Raw genomic sequence first — 25984 nt, forward strand, 5'->3', positions numbered from 1 at the left:
TCATAAATCATACTCGAGATTCCTCTCTGAGCATGCCTCCTAAATGTGACTAACTGTCTCCCACACAGAGTGGAAAGACGATATATTCTTCTTGTTTGGCTGGCTTGGCTCAGACAAAAACACACACATCCATCTACTAGCATGCTTATCTTTAGACAAGCCTTTAAATCCAGTCCGGTGTGAATGTACATGTATGGATTTTATTCATCCTCTATCACTGTAAGGTCTCTTTCTCCACGTCTGCACAAGTGTACATGTGCAGAGGAATCATCTTTGTCTCTTGTGTCTCGTGTGGGAGACGGAAAAGAGAGAGAGAGAGAGAGAGAGAGAGAGAGAGAGAGAGAGGGAAGGAGTGAGGGAGTAAAGAAGAGAGATAAAAGTAGAGAGATGAATGGGTGTTAATGCACAACTCACCTCACATCCCTTGCTCCCCCTTTAAGCCAGGGGAGGAAATTTGTTTCCATATTTCAGCATTCAGGGCTTCGTATATGTCTCCTGGGCCAATTTTGGTGTTCACTTATTCAAAGGTTTCATTCCATATCGAGAAAGTGATACTGTAGGTGTTGAACATCATGGGTAATACACAGAAATAAGATTATCAGTCACAAAAATCTGCATTCAACATACCAACGACGATGTCAGTATAGGCCATTCTGTGTGTTTTATAGTAATTTGATATAATGTGAAATATTTTATATTCCAAACGTTAGTAATGTTGTTATTGCAGAAAAATATTGATAAATGAAAGTAGAATAAAAACAAAAGCAGCTTTGAAGCAGCACTGCCAAGTGAATAAACCAACCAATCAACCTTATGCAACAAGTCCAAATGCCCCCTACTGGGTGCCTTGTAGAAACACACTCTGGCATCCTTTCCGTTAGGAGCACATGAAAAGATTAACCTGCATTCACCTCATGAATTTTGAATGCATCTCTAATGCAATGTATTCTTTATTATCTCTCTGCTGTGTAGTCACTGTTTGTGTAGAACAGCGCAGGCAGCGATTGCTCAATTTGTAATGCCTTGCCCTTGGATTCTTGTCTTGGTGTCTTCATTACATCTTGTTTCTTTCAAACCCTCTGTTCTTCTGTCAAATCCATCGTTTCTCAACCCCCTTTGAATTGTGCTCCTATACAGACAGTGTTTGGCAGCAATATCAGCATCAGACAAGTGAAGACATTCAGCAGCACTGTTCTATATTCCTCTGGTGAATTGCCCCTTCAATCACAGTCGCTTTAAGCATCCATTATAAGCAAAGAAAGGGAGAGATGAAGGGAGGCCGGAAAGAGGAGGGGGGAGGATTGCGACCTATCTGTATCTGTGCAGAGTGTAAGTGTTGCATGTGGAAACCCAGCTGCTGTCTGAACCTGACAATAGATAATATATCTGTCACTATGGGGTTTCTCTCCTATTCTTCTTTTACATCTGTCATCTGTGTGTTTGTAAGTGAGAGAGTAAAGTCTAATGTTTTGTGTGTGTACTCTACTTGTGTGGCTAATGGGTGAGGCAGCCAGTCTTCTCTGTTTGCTCTCACTGTCTCCTGTAGATGACAGAAACATCCTGATGGCAATCTGCCACCACCTTGTCACAGTAGAGAGATGGATGCTGGAGAGACAGCGCTGCTGACCATTGAAGCACTTGACAGTACACCTCAGGGACGTGCATGCTTGTGTGTATGCTTGCATGTTGGTTCTGACAGCCGATACTCCAGCCTTGTCTTGTTTCTGTCGATGCCCCTAAAGAGGAGTCTGAGTGGGTGCTTGTCTTTGTTGCAGTAACCAGGTGGTGATTTCCATGCAGTCGGATTGTAGCTTGTGTGAAAAGGAGCATCATTGCGTCATGAGTGCTGCAAAAGTGAGATTAGATTACATACTGAGTCATAAACTAAGCGGCTTCAGGCAGAAAGAAATGCTGTTTGTTGGTCAGAAAATAATTGGTTGGGTCTCAGAACATGCAGATTTCATAATAGCATCATCACCAACCTTTTTCGTTTTCCTTCCTCTGTCGGTTACGTCTTGTTTCCTTGGATACTATCTTGGCATGTCAACAGACTGATTTCATCTGTAAGGCTGATGAGTCATAATGTAGTGTTGATTGAGTATAAGCCCACATCTAAATATGGCACACTTAGGGTGTATTGCGATGTCAGCAGCTGTTAATTTCAACATAATCATGACCATGATTAAGCTTTATGAAGAAGGTTGTGTGTGTGTGTGTGTGTGTGTGTGTGCACTTAATACAGTGCTGTGTTTTCACCTCGAGACACATAACCCCTTCAAAATATATGCACACTTATGTCACCAATGTCCATGTATGCTATGTCTGAGCTTGTGCTGTGTCACACATGCACAAATTATTTTCTGTATAAAGAGTAAAAGTAAAAGAGTCCTGCAGTGGATGTCCGGTAAACACGTTGATAAGTGAAACTACTTAAAAACATATGTCTATTTGCTGTATTTGATGAGAGTATAGTTGATAATATATTATTACATTATATTACATTAAATTTCATTTAGCTGTCGCTTTTATCCAAAGCGATTTCCAATAAGTGTACAAACTCCAAACGGCAAGAATCGAGTACATGTACATTTTAGCTTTAAATAAGCCAAACTACAAATAGCCACAAGTGCAACATGAAAGTGCAAATTTTTTTTTTTTTGGTAGCATCATCTTCTTAGCTAAAGTGCAGTCGTAAGAGATGTGTTTTTAGCCTGCGGAGGAAGATGTGTAGACTTTCAGCTGTCCTGATGTCAGTAGGGAGCTGTTGCACCATTTGGGAGCCAGGACAGCACACAGTCGGGATTTCATTGAGTGATTAGGTGTCCCTCGCCGTGAGGGAGCAGCAAGCAGATTGGCTGATGCAGAGCGGAGTATGATTATATAAATTATGTGATTCCATAAATGATAATATCACGATACATATTGATGTCGCAATATGAAATTACATGCCACGATTGAAGATTTTATTGTATCTCCCACTCCTCCTCATTCAGAGGATCAATATCGCTCTCATCTCTCCAGTAAACCTGTGATTTCTTCAGTCTATAGGCTTCTTTGGTTAGTATGCCCACTATGTACTGTAATGCACACACACACACACACACACACACACACACACACACACACACACACACACACACACACACACACACACACACACACACACACACACACACACACACACATGCCAGCATTGTGAAATTCGAGACTGCCTGCTCGCCCCATGGAGACAGTAGGAGAGAGAAAAAAACGCTAGCTATGCTAGCCACATGATCATAAATAAACACAGAAGTCAATATTGGAGCTATCCCACTCAGAAGAGCCCACAATTTCAAACTGTCAGTTCAACAGACATACAGATGCTGGTGATGACACTGCCATTGCATTACTGGGAAACACATGACACCTTCAACCAAACATGGCCTCTCCTCTGTAAATAGCATGATGTATCATTACAGACCTTGGTGTTACTATTTCTAGGAGAGGTAGATTTCCACTAGAGAGCATGGCATTTTGTCTGGTCTCAGAGTTGTACAGTTGGGGACAGCAGACGAGCAAGGAAGCAGAAGGGAGAAGAGAAAAAACAGCTGAGGGGAGAGAAACAGAAGACAGGAAGAGGGAAAATTAGGGGAGTGGGAACCTTATCCTGGAATAACCAGCAACTAGAGCTGCAGACTCCACCCTTCTCACCCCTCCCCTTACTCTCTCTCTTTCTCTCTCGCAATCTCTCTCTCTCTCCCTTTCTCTCTCTCTCTCTCTCTGAGGCAGTCTCCTAGACTGTCATTTGACCAGGCAGTTCACAGAGGCGAGAGCTCAGCACCAAAAAGAAAACAAAGGGTAAAAGAGAGACAGAGGGAAGGGGAGCACATTCACTGTAAGGATAAGCTTGCTGGAATGTTTCCTTGGCTGTTTATTATCATTTGAAAAACCCTGCGAGCGTGGATTTCTTCTCAGTTGCTGCTTTTGTGGACTCTTTCTCGTCTTCTCGGTCTGGATATAGGCTTTAAGTCTCTTTGCAGTCAACTGAGGAGCAGGATCAACTGACACCTTTTTTTTACGTTCTGAGGAGTAAACCACAACCTCTACTTGTGTGAGGGTGAGAGAGAGAGACTAAGAGAGATAGAGAGAAGGAGGGGAGAAAGAGAGAGTGCTGGGCCATGCCCACCTCTGCTCATGGTTCAACAGCATGAAAGGGGGCCACCATCACCATCGCCACCACCGAGGCTGTGGCTGCCAACACTTGTTCCGTAAAGTCCTGGCCAAGTGTGGCTGTTGCTATGCCCGAGTCAGAGGTCAGTGTCACACACTTACAAGCACACACGCGCACACACACACACACACACACACACACACACACACACACACACACACACGTTTATTTCCATCGAGTTTGTCATTATCAGTCTAAGTTTCTTTGCCTTGAGGTTAGTTAGGAGTAGTATGTGTGTTTTTGTTGACTGAACTGAAGAAATAACTCCTCTGCATTCATACCTCTACATTCACTCCATTTAATGCCTCTTCTTCTCCTCCACATTTTCTTACATGTCCACCCACCTCTCCCTTATCTCTCCCTCCATTCCTGCGAGCGTATGCTAATCGTTTAAATGAAAGCTTCAATCCTCTTGCCTGCTCTCTCTGCCTCCAGCTAAAGCAACAGATGTGTGTCACATACATATCAGAGCAGGCGGAAAAAAACTTCTTGCTACAGATGACTACACAGTGAGGAAGAGGAAAGAGGACATGTATCACACATTCTTCCATTAAAAATAGAGAAGGAAGAGAGAGAGAGAGAGAGAGAGAGAGAGAGAGAGAGAGAGAGAGAGAGAGAGACACACACTTTGTGTATGTGTGTTGGATTTGGAAAGTGACTGTCCGCATCATGATGAGTGTGTACCAGGCAGGTATGTGCAGCACGTGGGGGGACTGAGCTGAAACATCATTCTATCAGTCGCCCCAGTGAGAGCTGAACAAAACAGCAGTAATCTCTCTCTCTCTCTCTCTCTCTCTCTCTCTCTCTCTCTCTCTCTCTCTCTCTCTCTCTCTCTCCAACTCTCCTGTTTGTTGTAATGAAGAACAGCAGCAATAGCAGCGGCCCATTAGAATAGTGTGGTTGAGTAAAAGCAGCGGGTGACATGATATGTAATAACAACAAGGCTGGTGCTGCTTTTTTAGAGTTTATATAAAACTCAGGACTCACTGTAACATTTAGCTGAGAGAATCTGAAATCGGAAATCTCTATCTTTTCTCTCTGTCCCTGTCGCTGTCTTGTCACACACACGACCTCTTGCCACTGGGGCTCCGACAGTGACTAATTGCACTATATGAGTTTATGTTGCGGTGCCACGCAGTGTGTTTGTTACCTTTTTAGCCTACATCAAAGGGATAAACAGTGGACCTATACCCACTGAGGCTCTGCATAAGGAGGGCCTCATGAAGTAGGCTTTCATATTATTGGCCAGTGTTGTTGGATACATACCTCAGATTCCTTCAGTTTAATCTCTTATGTAATGGATATTCTCCCTTTCCATAGCCTGCAGCTACCCATTGCACCTCTACCATGTTATCATAGGGAATACACACACGCTTAGATCATGATGTATAAACAGTGGGTTTTTTATATGTATAAAATTGGTGGGGCACCAACAATTTCAAAAGATGGGCTACATACCAGTAAAACTACAATACCCTGTATCTCACTCTGTTAACATGTCAACAAAGCATGGCTTCACAAAACACTTTTAATGACAGAGGATAGCCAATCATATCTGAAATATGAAATGACGCTGTCGTGGTGCTACACTGGGCATCAAATCTGTGTAATCTACATTAAACACACTATACTGAGCATGCGTATTAATAATTTCCCACGTACAATGCACATTGCATTGTGTGAGAGGGGCTAGCTCCACTCTCACACATTCAGGCTAGCCTACCGTGAACACGGGAGAACGCAGTCTGAAGCAACAAGGCAGGGGCGGATATGAAATAAAATCCTACCACAAATTATATGCCGTTTAGGAAGATGTTATATTCATAGAAGATAACAAATTATAGATGATAATAATCTTGAATCAATTAAAAATAACATAACATTTGTTTGAATTTCTTTCTGTTGACCCCCACCTGCCCCACTGTGTATAAACATGTGGGGGATTGGAAAAATGAAACATTTCAGGCTATGAAAAGAAATCCCAATAAACATACAGTAAGAGCATTATGCCAACAATCCAATAGCCTTGGGTTTGTTTGAACAGCCTTGTATCAGGAGGCTGTTTGTGGTCCAACATGACATGATGAGATGTTTTATATTTTACAGTTAGAAGCAAAAAACCTCTTAATCTGATTTTACAATCTGAGCAGGAGAAATCTCAGGCGCTCTACCCCCACTGGAGAAACCACATTATAAAACTAGAGTAGTCTCTTACAGAGTAACTTAACTATTAATGTGAAGCTGTGCGCTCTATAAAACCTCCTTATAGAGCATGTAAAGTACATTTCTATGTTGCTACTACTGGTTTGGTACCACTAGGTCCTCACATACAGTCCTCTCCAATACTGTACAGCAGTTTCTATAATTAACACATTGTCAGGGGGAAAAGGCTCGACTGTGTTGGACTTTTTTTTATATCACTTCCTCTTTCTCTTCTTTATTGTCTGATCTCTTTAGAACTCTGTCTCTTTTCTGACTTTTTATCTGATACATTTGACTTTTCAAACTCACAGTGTCTTTCTGCGTCAGGAAGTAAACTGACATCCAGGACCCCGTTGTTTCTGTTGTGGTGTTTACAGGAAAAACACTAAACAATGCAGGTCTGACCTCAGTAGCCAAGGTCCTGAGCACTTCTGGCAGTCCCAAGACAATGTTTTTGCAGGTCAAGCATGTCACAGTATCAAATGTCTGTGTCTGAGTTTTTTGTTTGGACTGCTTTCTCCAAGCTAAGATAATCAGGGTCAAAATACTTAATAATGGCTTGGTGTGAGAGGCCAGATGTCTAATGTGACATCAGAAACAAACAAAGACATTCCTCTTTCTAGTTATTTTCATCTCAGTGACAGACTTTATTACTCTATTGTAAAACTGTTTACATGCATCTGCATCGTTCATTGATTCTAAAAAAGCCACTCCACTTCCGGTATGAGACGCACAGGGTAGACGCGCGCTCAATTTGCTCCCACTAACGCACTTTTAATTACCTTTTTAAACCTCGAATTTTTCAATATTTCTTTCTCAAACTGTTTACAACAGGTTTATAGTGCTGTACTCACTACTCAGCAATGTCCAAGTCTAAAGGAAAAACCGCTGAAAAGGACAAGGAAACTTCGCCGGCTGCTAGCATAACTTTGTCCGAGATTAGCTTGTTACTGGAAGAGCACAGGGCGGCTCTGGCGGCTGATTTCAAGTCATCCTTCGACTCGCTGACATCCACGCTGGATAACATCCACTCCACTGTGTCGGACCACGAACAGCGGGTCTGCTCCCTGGAGGCTAACGCCACCGAGGTTGCCCAGCGGCTTCAACAACTTGAGACTGCTTGCGCCGCTTTGCAGGGAGAGAGCAGGGCACTCGCAGTCAAATTGGCGGACCTGGAGGGGCGCAGCAGGCGCCAAAACATCCGCATAATCGGCCTGCCTGAATCGATCGAGGGCCCTCGTCCACTGGCTTTTTTCTCTCAGTTCCTCGTTGATGTCCTCAGCACGGAGGCCCTCACTTCACCCCCTGAGCTGGACCGGGCGCACCGGAGCCTCGCACCCAAACCTGCGCCGGGAGGCAGACCACGGCCCGTCATCCTGCGCTTCCACCGCTTCCAAATCAAAGACTTGGTGATCCGCGAGGCTCGCAGGCGAGGTGATCTGTCCTACAAAGGCCATAAGGTCTGCTTCTACGATGACTACAGCACCGACGTGCTAAAGCAGCGCTTCAAGACCTCCATGGCCGAACTGTATCAGCGCGGCTACAAGCCGGCTCTCCTTTACCCAGCGAAGCTGCGCATCACCATGCCTGATGGGGAGAAGACCTGGCTCCTGTCTGCTTCAGCGGCGGACAAATTTGTCCAGGGTTTACACAAAGCTCCGTAAACAATTGATCTGGTACATTTTCCTCTTGTTATTTTATCCCCTTGTTATTTTTTCAGTGCAGTCTATGGCTTCGGTACTTTTAATATACATATTCTAGGACTATGTTATATCTTTTGTTTTGGCGGGTGTTAGCTCTTGCCATTGCAGTCACGCCCCACACCCCCCATTTATATAGTTGATTTATTATATTTCTCTTCTGTCCCAGCTATATATATGTATGTGGGGGTATATGTGTGTATATATATATATATATACATGTGGCTCCTCCTCTCTAATGTCCATTTTGTGCCTCCCCCTGGCATTATCACCAGTATCTTATTCCAGTAATATTATAGTGAAGAATTTTCTCAAGATCTGGACTCAATTGAAACGCCATTTGGGGTTACAGTCAATCTCTCTTTTATCCCCTGTGCACTCTAACCCTCTGTTTACTCCCTCTATCAATGATCGGGCTTTCGCAGCCTGGGAGGATCATGGGATTGTATCTGTCAAACATCTTTACATTGTGGGAATATTTGCATCTTTTGACCAACTAGTGGGTGTATTCAAATTACAGAGATCCCACTTCTTCAGGTATTTGCAAGTCAGAGACTTTGCTCGCAATCGCTTCCCTGGTTTCCCTGCTATTCCTCCTTCTACTTTGATTGACACTATTTTAAATATTAACCCCTACCTCAAAGGTTCCATCTCAGAGCTCTAATGCACTCTCCTTACACACCAATCCTCGTCCTCTGATAGACTGCGCACCATCTGGTCCGAGGACCTTAATATAGAGATAGAGCCTGAGGTCTGGCAGTGTGCTCTGAAATGGGTCCATGCTTCATCTATTTGCGCCCGGCATGGGATTTAGCAGTGCAAAGTAATTGATAGAGTTCACTGGTCTAAAAGCAAACTATCTCGCATTTACCCGGGCACCGATCCGAATTGCGATAAGTGTCACTTAGGACCAGCTAACCTCAGTCACATGTTTTGGACCTGTCCCGCTCTCTCTCGGTTCTGGAAAATTGTATTTGTCTCACTCTCGGCCATCACATCTACCAAAGTCCTCCAATCACCCTTAGTAGGCCTGTTCGGTGTCCTACCCACTACCAACCCTCTGCCATCCTACTTCACTGAACTGGTGGCTTTTCTCACATTATTAGCAAGGTGTGCCATTCTGATGCACTGGAAGAGCCCGTCTCCCCCCTCCCACACCCATTGGATAAGGGATGCCTTATCCTTTATGAAATTAGAGAAAATCAAACACTCCCTCCGTGGCTCCAATGAAACATTTTTAAAGATTTGGCAACCCTTTCAAGAACATGTCCAGTCCCTCCGGCTGGATGCTCCCCCCACTGGCTAAACAACACCCTGTTCTGCACCTTCTTGTGACTCCTGGCTGGCTCACGTTCTCTCCCTCTACTAGCAGCACACAGTTTGTCTCGTCTGTGAGTGTCTATTAAGTGTCTCGCGTCTTTTAAGTGATTTTTATTTTATATTTTTATTTATTAATTTCTTTTATTTTTTTGTATTTTTTTTTTTCTTTTTTTTTTTTTCTCAATTGGTATTATGTGCTTCCAGGTTTGTGATTTTGTGTGGGTATTGACGAACTTTATCCTCTTATTTTAAGTAACACCACTTTGTTATTAGTGCTTACCTCACCTCATTCGATGGTCTGTTGCACCTTACTCACTCAGATGTGTATAAGGGTCTGTGTCTGTTCTTTTTGTTGAAAACTCAATAAATAAATCATATTTAAAAAAAAAAGCCACTCCACTGACACAAGAGGAAATTATAGTGTACTGCATGATTTATTCCCTACTTAGGCATAATAACCCTTACTTTTACGCTGGATGATGACACAGTGCTGTATGCCATTATGCCACACCATATGTGTGTCTGGCATACGCCTACATTCACACGCACACTCAGATCAACACACTCACATGAAGCGATCAGCGAATAAATGTCTAAAGTTGTAAATCATTTCAGCTGATGTCACTGGGATTAAATGATTTGCACAAGATGACCATCAGTCCTGCATCCAGCCAATTCACTTTTATGCAGAAAAGGGACTGCATTGCGTCAGAAAAATAGGCAAATCAATGGCTTTCTGTGGCCTCATACTGTAAGGATATCCTACCACACATTATTTTTCACTTCGTAATCAATGTGTAATGAAACAGGCAGAAGAGAGTCCTTAGCTGAGTTTGAAATGTGTGCGTGTGTGTAGGGGTTTGTTGTTGTGCAATGTGCATGTTGCAGGTTTATTACAGGACTGATGACATGAAAATAGAGTTAGAAGAAATATGACTATATAAATATGAGTGCAAGGGGAAGGGGAGGGGTGGGATTATTAATATCAGCAGTACTCAAAATTAGAGATGTTCCGATACCATTTTTAGCTTACCGATTCCGATACCTGAACTTGCGTATCGGCCGATACCGAGTACCGATCTGATACCAGCGTGTCATATATTTTAACAACTGTATACTACTATCCCTGTATGGCTGTGATACGATTTCTATCTTTGTTGTCGGTCTGGCTCTGGTTAAACTCTTTGTGAAACATGAACAAACGCAAACAAGGAATGCCACAGAACTTTCTTTTATAGTTATAACGAAAAAGAACAGAAATAAACTAACGTAGATTTTCTTTAGGACTTTATTATGCGTATCGGATCGGTGCATAACCTCCAGTACTTCCCGATACCAGCATTTTAGGCGGTATCGGAGCCGATACCGATACCGGTATCGGACCATCTCTACTCAAAATGATAGAGAAGCTCAGAATGATGGACAGGTGAAGAGATGGGTATATTGAAAGAGAAAAGCATGTATCATTTTAGCTCTGATGTTTGCGCTGCTCTGCACGGCACATTAGCAGATTGGCTGCCAGAGGGCCATTAGTAAGGGCTGCTACCCAGCAAATACAGTTGACAAACCATTTAAAAATACATGGTGTGCCATTGTTTGATATTGTCCTCAGTCAATTGCCTCCACAGGCAATAGGGAGGAAATACAACCTGTGGATTCACATAATCAGGTCTGGTAGGAGGGTTGTGTTTTGGGAAATGTTACTAAAATGTTACTAATGTGTGAGTATAAAGCAAGTATTGCTCCTAAGATCTAGAATATCCTGATAATAACGCATGCAGCAAGGCATTGAATAAATGTGTGTTTCTTTTTGAGGCCTTTTTTTTCAAATAGCAACATTCAAACAAAAGAAGGAATTTATGTTAAAAGTGTGAACAGACTCCCAATGACGCTGACGATGTTTTCCTTTTACATAAATGGTAATGTTAAACCCTCCCACACACCTCATGGTATTTGGATAAATCTGACACAGACCGAGAGAAAGAGGAAACAAAAGAAAGATATGGATGGGATTTAGGTAAAATCATACTTATACAAGGCAGATTATCAGCATATATGGAAATGAGCTCTTCAGAATCCCTTTGAAAATGCATTTTAGGCCATGTTAGAATGATAAGCACTGTATTCCTATGTCTGAAATGTGCATGTAACCTGAGTGTTTCAAAGAAAATATATTTTAAATGTCTTTTTTAAGCAGCTTATAGGAACAAATATATAATTGAATTAGATAGTGGACTTCTGAAATGCATCTCAAATTGGTTTGGCATACATTTGCAATAATTAAAAAATGCATTTGAATAAACAGATTTCCTGAAAGAGATTGGAAAGCGTTTCAAAACATATAAGGTTAGACACATGTTGTATGCCTTTTTATATACAAAGTGTACATCTCTCCCTCCAAAAATCTCCGTCTTATTATTCGTATCACCTTCTTTCTTTCTTTCTTTCTTTCTTTCTTTCTTTCTTTCTTTCTTTCTTTCTTTTTTCTTTCTTTCTTTCTCTTCATTTTATGTCCCTGTAAAAAAGGATAAGGCTATGTGCTGCTTTGTACATGCATTGTGCATCTGTGTGCATGCCTGAGTGTGTTTATTTGTGAATGTCGGGGGCTGGTGTGTTGACTTATGCATGCAATGAGTTAGGACAAGGATCCCCCCCAGCAATGACACACTCACGCACACGCATGCACGCACACACACACACACACACACACACACACACACACACACGCGTGCACACATAATGTATATTTAAATATACAAATAATTCAAAGAACATTACATTGTGAAGTTGTAATGTTAAATCGAGGCGAGAAAAAACAACTACTTTCATTATTGGTTAATCTGCTAATTACTTACTTAATGAATTACTTTGATTGTTTAGTCTAAAATGTAAGAAAATAGTGAAAAGTGCTCATCACAATTTCTCTATTACAAAATGCTTGTTTTGTCCGACCAACTGTCAAAAACCTAAAACTATTGAGTTAGCTTTCACATAAGACAAAGTAAAGCAGCAAGAAAAGCAGAGTAATCATGAAAATACTTTGTGATAAGTTCTGTCAAATTACTAGTTGTTTTATATTAAATTGCAAAAAATAGTAAAGTGTTCCTGTTATTTTGTCCACCCGTTGTACTTGTACAGCTACATGGCAATGTTCAGCTTCAACACACAGCTAATTTGCTGCAGTTTCCAGGCAATGTAAAATAAAATACTTGATCACTCTAGGTTTTATTATTTTTGTCCCTTTGCCCTCCTTCTCAGACCAGTCAGAGTGCGTGATGTGTTACAGCCCCTGGAGGTGGTGGGGTTCAGTGTTTTGCTCAAGGGCACTTTAGCTGTGTGGTTGTTTTCAGATGCAGGAATTTGATCCCCAGTTTCCCCGAGACATATAAATAATTTTGATAACAATTTAAGTGCAGCCCTGTTGGCAAACGTGAGAGGAAAATTGCCATGACAGAACTGGCGTGTATTTGTCATCAGCTTATAAGGCAGACTTCAGACATTATGGAAAAAGCAACAAAAATAGCTGAAATTGAAGGTATGCTGCTGGACTGCTGTGGCCCAGCCTTGTGTTCGGCAGTCTGAGATATTTTTAAACTTTACAACCCAGCCCACCCTACACCTCGTCATCTCCTCTTGCCCTCCCACCCAACCCCCTGTCTCCTCTCTGCTGTGCTACTGACCTCCTCCATAATGTTTCTCTCTCGCACATTCAGCAGAGAAAAGGACAGAGAGAGAGCGAGAGAGAAAGGATATGGAGACTTGTATAGCAAACCAGTCCTCCCAGTCTCCCAGCTGGATGAAGAAATTACAGTCTAAATCTTTTGGCCTGAATGTTGCATGATTTACTGATTTGGAATGTGAACACCAAGTGAAGCATTAAGATCATTCCTGGGGCTCCTCTTCCCTTTGTTTCTCCCATCTCTCCCTCTCTCTCTCTCTTTCTCTATCTCTCTGTCTCAGACTGGTCGGCATACAGCCAGTCAGACGGTTATTAATTATATTTTCTTCCCTTTTCATTTCACCATCTCCTTTTTTTTCACAGTTCATTCTCCTTTCCTTTTTGCTCTACTAAACGGCCTTGCCCTGACATATTTCCAGGGCTCCAATGCTCCTCTCCCCTCTATCTCCCACTTTCTTCTCCTCTCTTTTTTCTCTTCCTCTAGGCTCTGTTTGTAAATGTGCTGAGGAGAAGAATGAGGGAACAAATTATGAAACACAGGAGTGCATTCCATACCTTGTTTAGAAAGAATTCTCCTACAGCGCAGAGGGGGAGAGGAGCCACTTCCCCCTCGGATTCTACCCCCTCACTTTCAGATCATATGGCTCTTTTCATGTCTGCAGTCTTTAAGGGTGTCAATGACATTTTTACTTAATCTATTAAAACTATTATTACTCTTGTTGTACTCAATCTCTCGTATGTTCTGTCAAATTCTAACTGTGCTGTAAAGAAGTACTTTGAGTTGTGCAGAGTTGTGTTGAAGAAGTGAGCTTGAGCTTTGACTACAATTCAGAGGAGCTGAGGATGCTGATTCTATATTTACTGACCCTGAGAACAACTGCCTGTTATGTCTGGTAGAGGTTACCTTGTTCTTAATCAAATTTACAGTTAAAACAGTGGATGTCAGGGCCCAACCAGTATACAACCAGCATGTTAAAGGCAGTCCTGAAACCTTTGGTTCCACTGTAATTACAGTATTGAGAATTATTGTTGTTTTGACTTCTGACCTGAATCCACCCTCTTGTTTGTGTCTCTGTAACCAGAGACAAGTTGTACTAGTTGTTTTAGTATCCTAAGTATTATTAAATCAAGAAATGAATTCTGGGTAAATCAAGACTAAAATATAGCTGACCTAGCTTCTTGGCTATGTTCATTCCAGCAGAAAACCTGTGTCTTGTGGGCAGCTGTGGCTCAGGTGGTAGAGCACTTGTCTACCAAATGGTGCAAAATTGATGGTTTGATCCCTGGCCCTGCAGTCCCATGTCAGGGCAAGACACTGAAAACCGAATTGCTCCCGATGCTGGGCACTCGGTGTGCGAATGGTGAATGTTTCCTGTACTATGTAAAAGCGCTTTGAGTAAGTTGTTATGCTATATAAGAGTAGTTTGTAGTTTGTCTGGAAAAATAGGTTGTCTGGGGAATTCAGTGAAAAAGAAAGAAAAAGATTTCCAACGGCTCCCTGCAGTCTTTGGTCCCCTTATCTCTGTTAGCAAACCAAGATTGATCTGTCTTCCTCTTCTTTGTCAGCAGACGCCATTGATTGTCAGTTGTCAGTAGGTAACATTGATTTATACCACAGATACACAGCTCTTAGTTCAGAGATAGCCACCAGCTAATCTATTTTGGCTAATACTTTAGGTTTAAAATCAGTCTTGGTGGCCTAGTTTTTAAAACAAAAAACTACAAATAACTGCTGACACAGAATGTCTGTCTCTGTCTCCTTATGTTTCCTGTTCCATCTTCACTGTACACCATCTAATGAAGTCAAAATGCCCCCTCTAAAATCTTTCCAATCATCTTTTTTCTATTTGTGCAACTGCCTAACTCAATGAAGCAGCAAACTAAGACGACCATAGCTATAATGGATAACAAATGGATTTTGGGTATTCATGAGACACCCTCTTAGCCATATGGAGGGCTCTTGCTCCAAATGCGGGATTTGATCTGAAATGGACAAAAGCTGACAGGTGCAGATGGTTTTCCTGAATTTGGAATTAGCTTTTCAAAGGCATCCATTGTTGCACAGCATTGTTTTACAAATACGGCATGAAAACATTTACTGGATGTGAGCATAGGTGGGTCCACCTGCAGGGCATTTCAGCCTGACGCACCTTCGACTGTGCCATTGTGCCGGCTGCAGGGTCATCAGCCGGGAGCCACCCTTCACTGATGTTTCGCTCCTTTAATCCCGGAACATCTCAAGGTGGTGGAGCAGGGACTTCCTACCGCCCCCTGCAGCCAGCCCTTGGATCCTTGCTTTCCCCATACCTTGTCCTTTCTTCTGAGCCAGAGCCAGATGGTTCCTTGGTCTTCCTTAGCTTGGAGCCTGTGATCCCAAGAGACTTCAGGAACCGCTGGGTAGATGTTCCAATGTACCCTCTGCACCCAACTTCCACTGGATAAGTGAATGCCCTCCACCCTGCTTGTAAGCACACAGCTGCTGTATAAATAGTCATGCAAATCTTTTGCTTATTATTCCACTTTTTGTGTTTGCCACAGACAGGCATGTGTGTGTGTGCCCACATGTGTAGGTTCATTTCATGTCTTGCTGATGGCTAATCTTTTGTCCGGCTGTTCCCCACTCTCTCTCCCTTCTGGGTTTTGTTGCTATGGCGATAAGAGTGGGGAGAAGTGTTAGAGCCATGGAAAAGAATGAGAATATGTGTCTGGAAAGCCCATCAAGTCTGACTGAGAATAAATGTACCAGGGCATCTTTACATCTGCAGGTCAAGAGAGAGCTACTAGCTTTTTGTGGTTTCAACACACGACCCACATGAACAGTATGTCCAGTGGCGTAAGGCAGTTATGATGGGCCCAACACCCTATTCTATGAAGGTAAATATGGTGCAAAATGTGAGAGCTTGTAGACTTAATGTGAGCACTTGTAGAATCTGATGTGAGAAGTTGCAGAACAAACATCTGAACTTGTAATATTTACACAGCCATGTTCTGAATGTGACGTCACAGAAAAAATATTCACACGTGTAGATTGATATTTACATAAATACAATGACAGCTGCAAACTTGTAATACATTTACTCATATTCATTTTCCATCACAACCACAACTCAGTGATTACAACCTCTAAAATCTGTCCCTGCAACTTCACAGATGCATGTGCTCTCTCGCATCACAAAGTGAGGAATCTGCGTTCCTTGACTTTTGCAACACTTCTTGCGATACATGTGGTGCAAAACTAATTTGTACCAGGCATGGCGCCAGGATTCCGGTTTTGGATGGGCCAGACAAATTGTGGGTGGACCTTAAATTAAAAACGTTATCAAATCCCTGTTTAACCTAATACAAATGACTGGCTAATATACTGTTATATATATTATATGTGCTTACATAATAAAGATTGTAATAGCTTGATGCTATTTATATGTTGTTGCATTGTAAAAAGTTTCGGTGCAAAGGACAGACCTATCCGCGATCGCTCTCCTTGGTTCTGCCCAAAAGAAGAGCTCTATGGAATCTCCATTACGTACCATACCTGGCTGTGCTATAGCGCATCTCTCCTAACCTAAGGCCTATCGACTGTAAAAGTGGTCAGGAATCTAATATTTCCCCAAAACATAGTTTAGTTCTGCTCGTATAACATGAGGCCGAATATTTCACAATTCTTTTCAATTGTTTTAAGTTTTCAACAATATACAAATCACAAACACTGCCCGACAGTTTTAATCAATACTCGGCCACAGAACTTGTTCATTGACGTCATCTGTCATGTAAAACAAGACTCAAGTTATTTCCTTACTTTAGTGTGATGATTCATGTTATAAACATGTTTAACAAAAATAAATAAATTGCATTAACAAGCCCTAAAGCATCATTGACCATAACAAGAGAAAACCATGAGGCTGTTGTCAGCTTGTTACTGACAACAGTAACAAGCTGTTATAGAAATAGAACTGCGCCTGCAGCTCTGTAGCGGGTTATGAATTGATTATTTTAATCCATATATCTCATAACAACATAATACAATACAGGCAGAGTAGCCTTCACATACCTTACTGTTATCCTCTGGCGGTCCTACACAATTAAACTCCCTAAAGCAGAAGAAGTTACATTAGCACTGGTTGAGTTGCGGGCTATATACATAGGGGCTATATCATCCACTCGCGAGGCAGAGGCAAAGGCACTAGCATGGGCGCTGGTCGCGCTAGCATCCTGCGGTGGCCGAGACAAAGATGTGCTAGGCGTTGTGGATCTCAGCTCTCCTTCATTTCCTGGTTGCAGCGATGACTCTGAGACCGCTTGTGCACGTTTAAGGTACCTAAACAACGACTGTTGCAACCTTGTCCTTTACTGGAAATGATTTTCACACTCTCAGATCACTGGGAGCTAGCCTAGCATACCTACAAGCTACATCCGATCCGAACCACTGTCTGCTGAAAAATAGACATGTTTTTGAAATTGTTTTTGAAAACTAAACATTTAGACAATTTTAACACAAATTATGAGATTATTTGCCAATTTTTAAGAATTTTTCACCAAATTATAATATATTAATTAATTAATGTTTTTTGAGGAAATGTTTTGGGTGGGCCTGTTGAAAAGTGGGTGGGCCTACCTCTGCCCCAAAGCTGGCCCACCAGCTGGCCCACCCATAACGCCGTGCCTGATTTATACCTGCAGGACCTAGGCTGTGGAGCTCTCAGCTAACAGAGCAGGGAAAGCAGGGTTTCTATCGCCAGATGAGGGATAACTTTGTCTGTCTTATTTAGTGTAGCATAGAAGCTTGGTGGAATTAGCAATCTAGCGTTAGCTAACTAGCCAGTCAGCTTCTAAATAAATTCAATTAAATAAATCATCTAAACATCTGATTCTGGACCTATAGTGAATGGTAGTTAGTAGTTATGAAACACACACACACACACACACACACACACACACACACACACACACACACACACACACACACACACACACACACACACACACAGGGGTGCAAAATGTAACCTTTCAGCAAAAATTGCCATTTAGAATCAAACACATTTTTAGCAGAGATTAAATTAATTCTAATTCTAGAGTTTTTCCCTATATTCTCATGCTAAAATTGCAAATGGCAAATTTTTTTTAACATGAGTTTTAAACAGGCATATTTCCAAGGTGGCAATCTAAGTCACTCACAAGATACTCTCACTCTCAACACACACACATTGTTGGAGGCCCTGCCCTGTCTCCCCCCCTACCCCACGGGCCTGCACTATTTACGCCCCTGAGTATGTCTAAATGTGTAGGATGCTAAAGACATTATTGTATGTGATGCCACATTTGCAGAAATTAAGTTCAGGAAGTTCAAAGAAATCCTGCCTTAAATTCACATCTGGCTCGTTTAAGTATATACGGTAGTTTTGGCTATGTGTAGTTCAGAGAAGTGACCTTGTATACAGCCTCTGGGAAAAAGAGCCCAGAGGTGAGAGGACTAGAGCTTTTGGGCAGACTGGGGCCAGGAGGAGAGGCTCCACGCCCCCATGTCCCAGCAGGCTCTACAGCTCGGTCTCCAGCTCTCCTCACAGGCCTCCTGACTGGCACTGCCACAGCTGCCATACGGAATCACAATCTGTTTTAATTTGCTCTGCTTTAAGCCACTTCAGGCTTACCTAATGGCAGACTTGTTTACCCCTAAACAGAAGTGTGAGCCACTCTCTCACTTTCCTTCTTTTAGAGAGTGTGTGTGTGTGTGTGTGCCCAGATAATCATAATGATGATCAACAGTATCCAGTATGTATGTGTGTGTGTGTGTGTGTGTGTGTGTGTGTGTGCGCACACTGGGGCTGCCTGCTGATAAAGAGGCTGAAAGGGTATTGTTGATCACTATGATTATCACACACACACACACACACACACACACACACACACACACACACACACTCACTTACACTAAAACAAAGTGCCATGTAGACACAAGGTCATGTAAGTGCTATGAAGTGTTAGCTCCAAGGTGCAACAAGCACAAGCTGCAACATTAAAGTGATGTAGCCTACACATTAAAAGCAGGGTTGGTAATGTTGAAAAGCTAGCAAGATTTGAAAATAGCATTTAGGGACCTCGGGGCTCCGACCCACACAGAGACGTGCACGAGCACTGCTGCTTAAGAGCAGAGTGGAGAAAGGGCCCCAATTTTACTTTGTGTGTCATTCACTGGTAAGCAAAGACCTAATAATAATAACTGCTGTTAGCAATGCGATGACAACATGCATTGAGCTCAGGCTTGTACACGGGAGGGGTAGAGTACTCGCAGCGGGGCAAGCAGCAATTTCATTGGTTCTTTCCAAGAGAACCGCGAGGCAGTGATTGGTGTGGCATTTTTACAGGATAAGAGTAGGTACAGATAACGGACCTTTTTCGCTCCTTTTTCAGAGCCCATAAGTTATTTATTGCTGTCGGGGTGCAAAGACAATTTCAAACAATATATAAAAAAAGTGTATATTGGAAATAATTACCAACCCTGTCTTTAATGCATCAACAATTATAATCCAATAATATAGATAATTTTGAAATGGCTACTTTTGTACTTTTTCTTAAGTAAACTTTTGAAGACTTTTAATTGTAACAGTATTTTTACACTGCTCTATTGCCGCTTTTACCTAAGTAAAAGCATTGAAACTTCCTCCACCACTGCCATTCAGTCATCTGTGATTCTTATTGGTCAATCACGGCACTTCTACTGCTACTTCTGTATAACGAGACAGATCATAGACTCTGGTGGGCCATTTAAAAAAAAAATCTAATTTTTTAAATCAATATTTGTCGCTAAACTAATCAGCCGTGTTATTAGCGGGATAATGTAGAGTGAGCCGGTCATCATTGCGAATTAGAACCCCGTCAGGGTGATGCTAGCAGGACCCCGATGTGAAGCGGAGGGTTCTTGAATCAGCCTCAAGGGGTTCATTACATTATCCCTCTATTATTGCTCCATTATATCCATTATTCCTACATTATCGCTCTACATTACCCTTTACTTAAAGAGAGTTAAATACAAAATTCAACCCAATTGTCAGACATTGTGTTATAGACACAAACACTGAGTGAGTCAAAACAGTTTGAGATACACACAGCATGGTGGGAACACTTGAGAGTCAGCAGCTCTCATTTTTTGCCATGCTGACAAGGACTGATTTTGTGCTGGCTCACTGTGCTGGCTCACAGTGATCAATAATGTTTACTCCGAGCACAGCATGGGAAAATTAAAGGTTATGATTTGTCATGTCAATGAGTAGACATCAATCAGACACACACACTTATAGAGGAGTGGCGTTATGGCTGTTAAGGTATGGAAACAAAAAACGGCCATAAAGATTTTAATCTTATAAGCAACTAAAGACCTAAATTTGAATTTAAATACTACTGAATTTATAGCACTTAAATATTGTACTTTGATATTCAATATATTTGCTTTTACATGAAGGAAGCTTTTCATCTTTTTTAAAAAATCTGGAATTGGGCTTGAGAATAAAGATTTTAAACCAAATACCTGTATTACAAACTTGGGATGTGGAGTTGTGGGCATTTACTAGGCAGGCAGTCTAATGAAAGACACATTGCATTATTGGAAATGTAAGAGTTTAGAGCTTGATCCACATTAGACAGTAGAAGTCAAAATATCTTGCTCTCTGCCTCTTTGATTTTGATAGTTTTAAAAATGAAATAAGACAATCATGATTACAGTGTCTCCATATTCTCATATTGCTGGTACTTGACGCATTCAGTTCCCCAGAGCTTAAGAGAAGTAAAGGCAGATGGTGCCTGAAACTTGGCAAGTCTCTCTCTGAATGGTTCTGGAGGAATGTCTGGAGTTTTCAGGCCCAATAACCACAAACATGGTTCCAGTTGCACACTGCCAGGAGCCTGTTGCTGCAGCAGCTGAGGAAAAAACTAGTGTCTGTGGTGAGACTGCCTTCTCAGGCCGATGCGTCCTTTTTTGTAACAAAGTAAGATTCAGTGCAAAGTAGCTGCTGCAGGATTGATTGAAACTGCGGTTGAGATGGAAGCAACAGCTATGACGTGAATGCACAACCTTCGCCATTTGAAATATATTGCTCTACTCATGTTGACCTGATTTTGACTGTCAATGGCACTAGTGGTGGTTAAGATCTATCTATCACTGAGGGCTGTTTCATAAGCTCTCATCAGGTAAAGTGTCTGAATCCCTTTCACATTGTTCCATAGACAACAGGATTAATGCCAGCGTCATCTATTCAGGACTGTTGTTCTGCGACTGCTTTGATGCTTTACACTGATGAAAATAGGCCACATAGTCTGGCTGAGAGTGCTGATGCAGGAGATTGACCCTGATGGCTTGTTTATATGTCACTTGACTGTGACTACTGCCTATTTTCTTCTGTGCTCCTGGAATCACAACAGTGTGTGTACATGTGTGTCTGCATGAACTAGGTCAGTAGGAGGACAGGAAATCTCTGTCCACTTCTCTGACTGCAATGTGTCTCTCCAAAAGTTAATGCATGCAGATACACTCACATCTAACACACAATGATGACAACGGTTGCGCTTCTGCATATGTGCTCATGTTTCTAAATTGCTTATATGCTCTCAAGTATATTTAAAAGGCAGCATGTGCCCTAATCACCCTCCTTCTCTTCAGAGTATCTTCTCTATTCTCACTCAAGGTTTTAGCTTCATCTGGCATTTGTGCTGAACCTTCATTTGCTGCTTGCTTAAATCATTAATAATCCCTGTTCACCCCATCAACCTATCTCTTAGCCTCTCCCGCTTATGCTGTTCATTCAAGTATTCACTGGAAAAATGTATCAACTTAATAGATTTCTGAGGATTTTTCAAGGTCGAAAGTTCAGTTGCTTAAGTAGTACTGTCAAAGTCACCACTAGAGAAGAGAAGAGAGGTTTTCTAAGTATATTTTTATTTGCTCCTGTGTCACTGTCAAGCTTGTGCTGGCCTCAGCAGCTTTGGGGCAGAGAAAGGCATTGCATCAGAGGAGAGAGCTGTGTGTCCTGATCCCAGGACGGGAGGACCCAGCCAAAACCTAAAAAACACCGCAGTGCAGAGAGGGTAAGAGCGGGTTAGAGTGCAAAAGAGGTGGCGCAGTAAAAAATAAAGTGTGGGCATGTTGTCAAAGGGATGCAGTCAAGATGAAGAGGAAGGAAAGAGGGAGGACAGGAGAAAGAGATAACAGTCAAGTGCCAGGATTTATTAATCAGAAGCAGCACAAACTACTACACATTAAACAGTCTAGGGCTAACAGGGTGAAATATAATAATAATAAGTGAAAGCCAAGAAAGGCAAAAAGTCAGGTTCAAAAGTCGTCTTTTTTGAGAATCGCTGCTGACAAGTATACAATAAGATCTTAAATGTTGCCTTGTAATATGTAGAAGTTCATCAGAGGACAGTTAAAGGGTTTCCAGTCATATCCTCCAGGTTCTAAGTGCCCCATTGTCTCACAAGTCTATCGGTCTGCACATCTGAGTGCCTGGGTGCAGCCCAGGGACTGCTAGTTGATGGGAAGAGTGTCCATTTCCTCTGAGTATGTGAAATGTAATATACAAGTAGAGCCTGTGCCTGTAGAGCTGAAGTGCATAAGGTGGGGAAGGCAATGAATGAGAGATAGAGAATAAAGGTAAGATAAGCATGGTGTTGTGTTGAGAGCGATGACTCAGGCGGGCATCTGGTGCCTGTGTGTTGACTGCCACACTCTCAGAACCCCGGGGTTGTAATCTATGAGGTGCTGGCATTGATTGGCAGCTCTAAAATCTCTAGACTCAGCTGGATGTTTTGACATGTTTGGCACCGTGGTGACCAGCAGGTCGCCTGCCTCTGATGTGCCGTGTGTTGTTTACTATGACAGATGACACTGAAAGCAAATTTCACAAGTGAACAGTCTGCAGCCACACATCTGGACAACTACCCTGAAGAAAATGTGCATGTCATTTTTGTGTATGTGCAAATGTGTGGTCACCTTCATGTCTGTCTGTATGTGTGCATTGGTGGAGTCCAGTAATGCCTAAATTGCCCATATGGTCCCAAGAGGCTGTAGGATTGACAGAGAGCTCCAGAGTGGAGCAGCTGTGAACAAGTTTGCTCCATTACAGCCGCTTTTAGCCTGATTTGTTGGCTCAGCAGCACTCACTTATCAGCTGATCAATAAAGGGAAGTTGTACCAAACTTCTTCAGGGGGACCAACACTTACAGCACATCCATCCACATCATCCACCTACAAACTTGGTTTGCTTTGCCTGTGTGATTTGCCCGTATTTTCTTGCCCTTCAGTTTTCTCTTTCAAACATAAATTGCAAGAAATTTACATTTTATTCAATCATATCCAAATCAAACCTTTGTGACCTTCATGAGGATATTGCATCTGATGTTTTCCCTTTCCACATGACTGGGAAAGCTGTGTCGCAGATAAGCACTGGATAATTCAATTCAGCTGCAACTAAATTAAAAAATGTTGTTGAGCAGGCATTCACCATGTGGTTTACACTGTAAACCACATGAATAAAGACATCAAATCATTTAGAGCTGCAATGATCAGGCAATTAATCGATTTTCAGAAAATTAATTGCCAGTCATTTATTTGTTTAAGTCAATTTATAAGCAAAAAGGCTCTAAAATGATAAGATCAGACATCGAGTCAAAAACTTGATTTATGGATAAATGAAGCATAGGCTGCCTAAATTAGACTCTCTTAAGTTGCCCTCTCAGGCGATGAGTACTGTCAAACTTAACTATTGTGAGTGAACAGCATCAAGAAAGAGTCTGGAACTTTGCAGCACTTGGCTCTAAAGTACAGCAACTTTTTGGGTGAGCTTCCCACCCGGCCTCCGCTCAGCCTTTCACACAGTGAGTGGGCGACTGGTGAAAGCAGCATTAACTGATCATCACATACCGGGCTAGCCCACTGCAGTTATTTTGCCCTGTGCCTTCAACTGTTAATTATTGCAAGCACATAAACAATAGTCAAGTTGCATTAACAAAATCTGCCTGGGTAATCTTTTCTTTGCTGCGCCATTATTGAGATGAATGTCACTGGGCATTATCAGCATGCGTCAAGACAGAGGGAGAGTGGGAAGAATTTCTTTCCCTAATTTCCTCTGTGTAGGTGTATAATGGTATCAACTCCTCTTATCTTGCTATGTGTAGGGAGAGTGGTGGCATGTTGCTCTGAGGGGAACCTCATCATCTCCCTTTGTGTTTCACAGTTTTCTTAGCTGTTAATGATGTCCCTGCAGTGGCTTAAGGTTTCATAACAATACAGAGATGTACAGGGTCAACAGGGAAACCAACGCATATGCACAACGATCAGTACGGGATGTGCAGGGTTGCCATGGTGACAGATGCAGATGTAACGATCTTCATTCTAAAACAACTAAATTATGCACACTCTGCACGTTGTAAATCTGTACATTTGACAGAGCCACTGTCATTCTGATGTAGAGTCTCAAATCATTATCTGCACTGCTGTCTCCACTCACTGTTAATTGCTTCCAGGCACAGAGAGGGTGTCAGCCTCTCTCCACCCCATTTACTTTTTTATGATATATATCTCAGCTATCTCAGCAGATGTCTGTAGCTGGTTAGGAACCGTGTTACTGTGGCTGTGTCTCTGCACTGTGACCCCTAAACCGTGGCCTGACTGAACCAGAGCAGGGAACACTGGGAAACACAAACCTCTAGGCCTGGACCTTGTTAGAGGTCAGAGAGGCTGGGGTTGGGGTTATCACATGTGCTCAGCGTCATTTTCACATCCTCTCTCTTCCCTCTAGCTGGGGACCCTCAGAGATGGTTTATGCTTTGGCTCAAGCTTCTTTCTTTTTTTTTTTTACAGCTTCAGCCATGAATACTGTACCTTTCAGATGCATTTCAATATCCTATTTTCTTCTACAGCTAAGACACTTCACATATAGGGCAGAGGCTTGAACTAAGACTTCTGCTCTTTTGTTACTGTGTATGGACCCATCCAGTGTTTGTTCAAAAATGGTTTTAGCCATCTCCCTTCTTTGTTCCCCTCTCGGCTCCTTGTCTCTTCCCTCTGTCCAACCCCCCATCCTGCCAGGTGCAGATCTCGTTACACTCTCCAGCCTTTCATGTGGATAGGGGTGGGAAGAGATGGTGGGGAAACTTGCCACTCTGGGATCACACACACACACACACACACACACACACACACACACACACACACACACACACACACACACACACACACACACATTGCCTGTAAATTGTACGGCGAGACAAGCCGGAGAAAGATTACAGAGAAAATGCTGTGGTGAAAATACACAGACAAGTTAAAGGTTATCTGTTAGCAGCTAGGATCCATAAACACTGCATTTTACCTACATTTGTGTGGACTGGCAGCAATGTCATGTCATGAGTTGTTTAGCCATTTCTCAAACACTGACTGAGGTTTGTGCAGAGAATAAGGAGATTTTTTTACATGGCTCATTTTCATTGATCAGTACAGTGGCTATGATTGCATGTCTGAGGGAAAGTAATTCAATGAATAAAGTGTGGAAAAGCTCATTCGCTTCAAGTATGAAAACTGAGGGAGATTATGATTTTATTCTTGCTTTGCCTTTGAAGACGGTACAGTCACAAAATGGGCCATGCTGTGTGTCAGTGTGGCTCCTGCAGTCTCTGAGTGCTGTGATAAGATCTTCCTCTGTGGCTCACATAAGGAACACTGAAATGAGGTCAGTGTTGTCATCTTTTGAACATTTTGCATAACAAATTCACAAACTCGATAATGGCTTTTCCTAGAAACTAAAGGCCATTAAGTTATCAGCTTTGTCACGTTCAGCTGACAGTTGGTGTGAAATAGCAGCTGTATTCGAACAATAATCAGCCATGGCATTG

General features: G+C 42.2%; 1 protein-coding gene across 3 annotated transcripts in view; it reads left to right on the plus strand.

Annotated features, from left to right (window-relative positions):
* arhgef25a (Rho guanine nucleotide exchange factor (GEF) 25a) overlaps window positions 1–25984 on the plus strand; it is a 59261-nt gene that overhangs the window by 17976 nt on the left and 15301 nt on the right. The window contains exon 1 of one of the 3 annotated variants that reach the window (XM_028582236.1): window positions 3538–4292. The exons of the other annotated variants lie outside the window; for them this stretch is intronic. Within the exon in view, the coding sequence (XP_028438037.1) occupies window positions 4187–4292 (106 nt within the window). The 5' untranslated portion in view covers window positions 3538–4186. Of the gene's footprint in view, window positions 1–3537; window positions 4293–25984 lie in introns of those variants that run through there. 3 annotated transcript variants of the gene reach the window in all.

The sequence above is a fragment of the Perca flavescens genome, chromosome 7 (assembly GCF_004354835.1).
Source record: "Perca flavescens isolate YP-PL-M2 chromosome 7, PFLA_1.0, whole genome shotgun sequence".
NCBI lineage: Eukaryota > Metazoa > Chordata > Actinopteri > Perciformes > Percidae > Perca > Perca flavescens.